The following is a 9,044-nucleotide window of genomic DNA, read 5'->3' as shown; positions in this document are numbered from 1 at the left end:
GTTGCCTTTTCATAGATAGGGTTGCTCCTGTTTGAGTGTATTCCATAATACAGGTGTAACTGTGTGCAGATTAGTTTATGTGCATTACTACAGATCCTGGGAGTATGTTAGGTCGGTTCTGTGTGTTACCAAGATGAGATATTTTACTAGCATGTAAGTGTTTGTATCGGTCTTATTTGTTGTGTTTTCTCAAGAGGACATGCATTGGTGGTAAACTGCTGTCTTTTCATAAGTAGGGCTATTGAGCCTGGAAGTAGAAGGAGTTTGAGTTGCTGTTACTGAGATAACAACAGAACCAGAATATCTTTTTTGTAGGGTGAGTTGTATGGGGAATGTCATAATTCTGCTTTACATCCGTTATTGTGGGTCGGGGGGGGGGGGGGGGGGGGTTTCCCGTGGATGCAAACTGTACTTTTACATCTAGCCCCGTGACGATCATGGGTCAGTGTGTCACGCATGTGAGAACCATCTGTCAGGTGTGTCCCAACAGAAAAAAGGTTGAGAACCACTGGTATAGGCTATTATATTGTTTCAAGGAGGTTCCCTGTTCACATTTCGAAGTTCGGTTCTTTGTCCTCTGCTCGTTCAAAGGGGTAGAGGGAAGTTAATTGAGTTACATGGTTATTTGAATACTATTGTTCTGCTTGGATACGAGTAAATACTGAGGAGCAGCAGGTGGCACACCAGGTTAAGAGGCGGTGCCCTTCAAACTTTCTCTGTCTCCATCTGCTGGAAGGGAGGCAAAATCCAGCTGTCTGGACTGATCCGTGGTACTACAGGAATGAAAATTAGCAGGTAAGAACCAATTTTCCTTTGTAGTGAGTGCAGTGCACCAAGGCTTAGATTCAGCGTATTGTCACTTACAGCTCTCTGCCCTTTGGTACCCAAGTATGAGTGGCTGCTAATAACCAATTCCACACTTCTGATGTGCTCATTACTGTGCAGCATCCAAATGCTGGCACTAGAGGCTGCTTTATGAATGTACAGCATTTTGGACTCACTTGGGCAGAAGAGTAATCTTACTTTAGCTTACAGATGGATTTGCTGCTTACATTTTCTTTCTGTAAATTGAAGATTAGAATAGTGGGTATGTGTCCCTGCTCAAGGCTTGTGATGGCATGTGTAGCCTATAGCAGCTGCTCTTTGTGTTGTGGGATGTTCTTATATTAACAAAATATGTTATATGAACTGTTACAGAAAATATGGGAAGTCTCTGGTGAGAAGTACACCTGCACCCTGAAAGCTAGATGCTCAGTTCCTCTGACGACCTCCAGATGCAGAGTTGCACAAAGCATGTCTGCAAGGAAGCCTGCTCTACCTTGCCTTTTACAAGCCATTTGCAGATCTGGGCTTCTTAATTGGAGCCAAGGAGTTCTGGGCCACTTTCTTAATCCACAGGGGAAATGGTTGCTACTCTGAGGTCTTACTCTTCCAATTCTCAACTTCAGTGTTACTCAAAGTCCCAAGGGCAGACTTCTGGCCTTACTGTTGGCTTGGGGATGTTGGTGCCATCTCCTGGAGTCGCAGCTGCTTTGCTCTGACTAGCAGCGCTGCTAGCAGAAGCTACATCTGCCTCCCAGGGGCACACTTCTAAACATTTGCTGAGTTCTCTCCAGTCCTGTTTGGCCTTTCTAATGTCCTCTTCCACTTTCCAAGGGCAGAATGCTGTCTTTGTGTGCTCTACTTTTGTTTGACATTTAACCTGACTGTTAGTATCAAGTATCTGATCCTTGGCCTTATTTTCTGTTTGTATGGAAGATGATAGTTCTGGGCCTGCCTCAGGACACACTCTTGTCCTTTTTATTATGATTGTATCTTCTTCTGATTTCCAGGGATGTAGATCAGTACTTTTTCTATGTAAGGAATGGTTCCATTTTCTTACAAGACGCTTGGCATGATCTGCACTTGGATAAAGATCACCCATTCTTCCCTCACTTTTACTCATTGTTTTTGTAAGTGGTTTTAAATTTTCATTTTCCCAAGGATTTATATTCTCGTGTTTGCTTCTTGACTTCTGTAATTTGCTGGGTGGTGGGAGCTTGCAGGTGAATTTGCTGATTACACCCATAGTCTGTGCTTCAGCTTTTCTAGGAAGTCTCTCTTCCCCCTCCCTAGAATACATTTCCTTTTGGACACTGATCTCTGTCTCTACAGATTTCCAGGGGCAAAACTCATCTTGTTTGCTATCAACACTGTTTGATTTCTTGGAAATACTTGTGCATTCAGCCAAGATCTCACTGGCAGATTTACTCAGTGTTCCTGACAGGTGCATGCTTTCCCAAGGACAAATTTCATCCTTTTTACTGTCTGTGCTTTCTGATTTTCTGGAAATATTTTTGCCTTGGTGAAAAGTGCTTCCAAATTTGCTTAGTGCCTCGAGAGATGGCTGAGAGTCCATGTTTTCCCAGGGGCTGATGCTTTCCCATTGACTGGTGATACTGTCCATTCTCCTGGGAGCTCTATCTTCTTCCTGCTCTATTGACACAATTCTTTCTGTGCTTTTCTTGTTTGTACCATGAGAAGCACCTTCTCTATGCATATTTTTTGTTTTTTCTTCATCTCCTAGAGCTTTCCTACTCTCCCATGGATCCACATCTGCTTGATCATGCTCATCCTCTTCAGTAGTTTCCCAGGGGCAAATCTTATCTCTCTTGTCCATGCTGTCTAATTTTTTTGAAGTTTTGTAAGCTTCTGTGGAAGCTCTACTTGCAGATTTGCTCAGTCGCCCTAATGGTTCCTTGATTTCCATGCTTTCCCAGGGACAGATCTTATCCCTGTTGGTGTCGATGCTGTCTGCTTTCCTTGGGAAAACACTGGATTGGCTTGTGGGGGCTGTGCTTTCCCAAGGGCAGATTGTTTCTTGATAGCTGCTGAAGCTCTTCTTTCCTAGTTCAGTGTCTGCTGAGTCAGCTCGTTCTGCTTTCCTGCCCACCTTGCCATGGGAAGGCACATTGGAACTGACATCTGCTTTTATGTTTGCTGCCCAAGGGAAGCCCCCACACATATTAGACTTCTGCTGCTTTATCTCTTCAGTCTCTTGAGGGCAGAGTGCTAGTAGTTCACTGCTTGTTTGTTTGGAATTTCTGCCCATGGGCTTTTGCTCTGCCTCGGCACTGGGAGCTATTTCTGTGTCCAGCCTCTTGGCCCCCTCATTTCTAGTGCCTGTGTTTGTGTTACAGTTCCCTTCCCTTCCTTCATTTCCTTTCCTTTCTTTGTCATTGAAGCTGCCCTTCCCTAGGGGGGTGCCTTTAAATGCTCGCATCACTAACACTAAACTTTTGAGGGTGTTTTTATGAGAGGGCTTTTTACAACTTTGGGTTTTTGTTGAAGTATTTGCTGGATTGGATTTATCATGGTTGGGAGGTGAGATGGGAATGCCTTGCACCACAGGAACAGAGTATGCTGTACCTGGGGTGACTTTTATAGAATATGGAGAAGAACACTGCAGGAGGTCTATATAGTCCTCTCTTTTCAGTTCTGGTTTGGAACTGTCGTGTAGCTCCATGTTTTTAGTCTTGCTTGAAAGTTCTTTAGTTTCTTCTAAGCAAACTTCTTTAGAGTGCTTGGAAGGTGAAGCCGTATCCTCTGGGTGTGATGGTGCTGGATATCCCCTGGGCCCTGGGTCGTTTCTGCTGTGGTGTATGTTTGGCTGCCAGAGCAACTGCAGCTTCCCTAACTGCTGGGAATGGTTGGCAGCGTGGCACGTGATTGGTGCATAAGTGACGTGCTTATGGACCTTGGGTTCCAAGGATGTGGCTGGAAGGTCCTGTACTTCCCATGGGCAAACTTCAGCCTTGTCAAAGAGATCTTTCAGGAGAGAACTTGTAGCTTCTTCATGAAGTTGACTGGTCTGCTGCTGCTTCACTGTTTCGGATGCTTGGCCCTCCTCTTCGTGACTCCCCTCACTTACTGCTAATGGCACGGTGGGACTAGCAGTTTCTCCATCTGCTGTTTTTCTGTGCTCCTCTTCCTTTGCATGCTTAGAGCAATCTTCTACATTGGACAATTTATTGGTTAAGAGCACTGCCTTTTCCTTGGCACTGCTAATGACACTGAGTGATTTCTGCAGAGTATATGGCTTTGGGTGAAAAGGCTTCTTGTCTGTTAAGAGATTGTGAGCGCTGGCTGACTTGTACACCAGGGGACCATCTTCTAATGAATCACTGTTGGATTTCTCAGAGGCTTTCTTTGCCAGTTTTTTTCTCATCAGAGAGTCCCTAAGGGAGATATCTCTAGAGGAACTCTCTAGGCAGGGAGGGGGCGAGGCTGGCACATTCTCCTGGTCCCTCACATGGTCATATGTACTGTGAGATTTCCTGAGTGAGAACATCTTGTACTTCAGGGTCTCTTCTTTCATCTTCATGCTGGAGCTGCTGCAATCAAACGGCTTCTTTTTGTAGGAGCCAGGGTAGCTTCCCCTCCCACTTCCTGCAGACCCTTCTCTCTCCTCGCGGCTGCACTGCCTGCTGACAGATTCTGGGATTTCTGTGATGCGTCTCATGATGGAGCGACCCAGGCCCCTCCGTGAGCTCCTCTTCTTCTGAAGGTGGGGATTACTGGCAGTCATTCTCTTGGTTTTGTGGACTTCCAGTTGCGCATACAGTTTTTTTAATTCATCCTATATATAAAGACAGATAAGAGGAAATCTAATTTCTCAAATTGTATGTAAGACTCAAATATTGAGAGATCTTTTGTCTGTACAAATGGTAACTATTGAATATGTGATACATTTGGTGAATATGCAAGGAATGGGAACTCTCTGAGCCTTTCCCATGCAGGAGCTCACTTGCTACAGACCCCTTTAACCTGCTGGCTGATTTATGAGGCTGTTAAAGACTTATCTGATTAGTGCTAGTGAAGACTGGGGAGGTAGAAGATCAGATTTAGGGATGATTCATGTGGGACAGCTTAAGATAATTATATAGTCAAATAACTGTTTTATTTTATTTCCCTAATAAAATTATTAAAAAAAAAAAAAGGATTAAGGGTGGTTCTTGCTTTGTGAAGACCTGTTCTTTTCATCTTTTTTTTTTTCATTTGTATTTTATTATGCACCTTTTACAAATCAGAGCTAAAGGTGAGTTCCTGAACATACCCAGATCAGTCCAGTCCAGTGGGTTATGCATCCCTACCAGCAGACTAAGTCAGAGAACAAAACCTTTGGGCACTGCTACATACCCGAGAGTGCCACCTGCAGTCCCTCAGTATTTCTCTAACTCCAGCAGATGGTAGAGGTGCAATCCTGCAGTCTTTGTTAATAAAAAAAAAACAAAAAAAAAACAAAAAAAAAAAACAGGGCTAGTGGTATTGCTCCCTGAGGTGTTGGAAGATGGGAGACCAGGGATTTGGACACCCCTGCCTGAGTCTCATCCGCAAAGCTCCAGTGGCTTCGACAACCAGGTGCTCCTGGTTCCCTCAACCACTGAAGAGGCTCCCTGTCCTCGGTTTCCCTCAGACTCCTAGGGTATCTGACTAAAGTTTAAAAAAAATAAAAAAGCAGCAGAGGATTCTCCTCAAGGTAAGCGGAGTCTGTTTGGGGGACGGGCCCAGTGGAGAGGGGGGGAGCTAGACATCCGGGGTCTCGTCGATGTCCCGGGGCTGCAGGTAGGTCGACCGGTGGGGGGAAGCCTTCACGCATGTTATTTTCTTTGTACGTCTCTCGCCGGCCGGCCTCTAGATTCTGAGCTTTGCCTTGCAGGGAGAGGCTTATTTTTAGCTTTGCTGCACAGAGGTTTCCTGGCTCAGTTTTTGTTTTCTTTGCCGACAACTGCGTGGTTGCACGGGCCGGCCCGTGGTGCCCCGAGTTAAAATGGCGGCCTGCGCATGTGGCGCGACAGGACAGGCCCTAGATGTGGATTCCCTCTGTTCTGCCTGTAGCACAGGGTAGAAAGGAACTTCATGGGAGAGAGGCCTATCAGGTAAGGTCTACGTTCCTCCGCCAATGCCCCCCCCTCCCCCTTCGTCAGATATTGAGGGACAAGGAGGCATCTCCCATTCTATCCCCTGTGCAGGTTTTCTCCTTTGGGGATGACTCTGGACTATCGGACCTCTCAGCTGGGATGGGGGTGAGGACCCAGGGGAGTTTTGCCTGGAGTTTGTGCTGCTGCTTCACCAGGCTTTCCTGACTAGGAAGAAGACAGCGTTGAAAAGAGCAGCACGGCCGGACATTACATCATAACCTCAGGCTAAGCAAGCATCCAGGGGGCCCTCTGATCTTCAACAACATTCAAGGACCAACAGGGGACCCAGGTTGAAGATAGGTTGCTGGCTTCGCTGGGGGGCACCACAGTTTCAGGTTTGGATCAGGATCGATCCAGGGTTTCCACATGATATGGGCGATGGGACCCAGGACGACCCGGATCCGGACAAGCTGCCATCGTCCAAGGACGATGATACCAGGGTGGTGTGCTTGTTTAAGCAAGAGGAGCTCTGGCATCTCATCCCCCAGGTCTTGGAGGTTCTGGAAGTCAAGGTGGCTCAAGACGAGTCTGACAGCGAAGGGGTTAACCCGGTCCTGGATGGGATTCGTGGACCAATGACCTAATTTCCGCTGCCAAAGAAGGTTCAAAAACTGGTTAACCGGGAGAGGGACTTGCCAGATGCAGGCTTGCAAGTGGGCAGAGCGATGGCGAAGATTTACCCCCTATTGCAGGATGTTTTGGACCTCCTGAAGGTGCCAAAGGTAGATGTGGTGGTGTCTGCCGTGACAAAGAAGACCACCATTCCCATGGCCAGGGCTGCCGCATTGAAGGACATACAGGACCACAAACTAGAGATCCAACTCAAGCGAGTTTTTGAGATTTCCGTTCTGAGTCTTCAGGCGGCTATTTGTGCCAGCCTCATGCAGATGGTCTGTCTGTGTTGGGTCCAAGAGGCATCCGTGGATCCGAGTGCTGGCGATGGTGGGCCCTTAGAGGCTGCCCAACCAGAGGCGGGTGTTGTATATGTCGCAGACGTCTTATGATTTGGTGCGAGCCTCAACGCGTAGTATGGTATCCGCCGTCGCGGCTCGTAGACTCCTCTGGTTGCGAAATTGGTCGGCAGATTTGTCTTCCAAGTCTCAGCTTTGTAACCTTCCCTTCAAGGGCAAGTTTCTCTTCGGGGAGGATCTGGATCAGTTGGTAAAGTTACCTGGGGAGTTAAAGGGCAGCCAGTTATCAGAGGATAGGAAACCTTCAGGGAAGGTTTTTCCTCCTCGAGCTTGTTTTCGGGACTCTCATAGGCCTTCAGCTCCTTCGGGGTCCAGGTCAGCCCTGGGGCATCAGCAGTCCTTTTGTGGAGGCTGTCGCCCAGGTAGAGAGTCCGCGGGCCAGGGCACTGGTCGTGGAAAGTACTCCCAATGAAGATAGGGGCACCCATTCCATCGAAGCTGTCTGAGGCAGATTGTCAAGCTTTTACATGGAGTGGGGCAAGGATTACCTTGGACCACTGGGTCTTGGAAGTAATCAGGGACGGTTACGCTCAAGTTTCGTGCCCAGTTGAGGAGGCCTTTCTGAGGTCCCAAGTAGCTTTGTGGGGCAAGCGCGAGGCAGTGAAAGGGACCCTACAACGACTGCTTGACCTCAGGGCCATTGTCCCGGTCCCCATAGCGGAGCAGGGCCAGGGACGGTACTCATTGTACTTTGTGGTTCCCAAAAAGGAGAGCACTTTTCGCCCCATCCTAGATTTGCAGAAGGTGAATTGGTGTCTTTGGGTCCCCTGTTTTCGCATGGAGACCTTGAGGACGGTGGTGGCCACGGTGTGCAAATGGGAGTTTGTCGTGTCCTTGGACCTCACCAGCGGTATCTGCGGTTTAAGGTGCTGGGTCAACATTTCCAGTTTCGAGCTCTTCCTGTCGGCCTTGCAACGGCTCCACGCACCTTCACCAAGGTCATGGTGGTCGTAGCAGCGTTCCTTCCCAAGGAGGGGGAGTCCTAGTTCACCTATATCTGGACGACTGGTGATTCGAGCAAAGTCACGGGAGGATTGCGAGATATCGGTCCAGAGGGTGATGTTTCCGTCTTGTAGTTCAGTCTTTAATTCTGTCTAAGTTAGATTACTGCAACTCTCTACTGTTAGGTCTTCCGGCCTTATCTACAAAACCCCTACAGATGGTGCAGAACGCTGCGGCGAGGCTACTCACCAACACTAACAAAAGAGCCCACATCACACCTATTCTCCACAGCCTCCACTGGCTTCCTATAAAAGCCAGAATCAACTTCAAGACTTTATCAATGATTCACAAGGATATTATGGGCATCGCTCACCTAAATCTTAACTCGCAACTCCGCCTTCACACGTCACAAAGACCTATTAGATATAATTACAAAGGTTCATTATATGCTCCCCCCGATCAAAACTTCACTAACTAAACAAGCACTTTCCACAGCCGGGCCCACCCTTTGGAATTCATTACTGCCGGATCTTCGACAAGAAACATGCCATCCAACTTTCAAGAAAAACCTAAAAACGTGGCTCTTTCGGCAAGCCTTTCCGGAATCGCAGGAACACTCTGACACCGGTCAAAGAACAAAATAGTCCACTACAAGTTCCATGACCGCACATATCTCCTCAGGGCCCGAACACGCCTTATCTGGATAACCCACTCGCTTCGAAAGACCCCTTTTGTTGATATATTAGTCCATTAGCTCATGCACTTCTCTTGTTCATGCCCCCCATGTATTCACTGTTACCTGTTTATCTCAAATTAACTCACCATTTATTTTTAGCTATTTTTATAACTTTATTCACGTTAATGGAAGAGTTATTGTTGTCTACTTTATATTTATATTGTTATATTTTTTCAGTTTATTTTTATACTTATTAATTACGTTCTTATGTTCAGAATAACTGTTTAATGTAACGCCTTATCCGCGACAGTTTTTGTTCTATGGAAACCGACCTGATTTGATATTTGTATCGAGAATGTCGGTATATAAAAATCCTAAATAAATAAATAAATGTTCCCTTGCAGTTGCTCGGCTGGATCATAAATGTCCAGAAAAGTCACTTGGAGCCAACTCAGTCGCTGGTTTACTTGGGAGCGCTTTTCGATACCTCCCAAG

General features: G+C 46.9%; 1 protein-coding gene across 1 annotated transcript in view; it reads right to left on the bottom strand.

Annotated features, from left to right (window-relative positions):
• Nucleotides 1-1,450: 1,450 nt before the first annotated feature.
• GPR179 (G protein-coupled receptor 179) overlaps nucleotides 1,451-9,044 on the bottom strand; it is a 112,146-nt gene continuing 104,552 nt past the window's right edge. The window contains 1 exon segment of the mRNA XM_029572252.1: nucleotides 1,451-4,618. Within this exon segment, the coding sequence (XP_029428112.1) occupies nucleotides 1,451-4,618 (3,168 nt within the window).

The sequence above is a fragment of the Rhinatrema bivittatum genome, chromosome 12, assembly GCF_901001135.1.
Source record: "Rhinatrema bivittatum chromosome 12, aRhiBiv1.1, whole genome shotgun sequence".
NCBI classification, from domain to species: Eukaryota; Metazoa; Chordata; class Amphibia; order Gymnophiona; family Rhinatrematidae; genus Rhinatrema; species Rhinatrema bivittatum.
The sequence above is the reverse complement of the archived record's forward strand: the minus strand, read 5'-3'. Positions and strand labels throughout refer to the sequence as shown.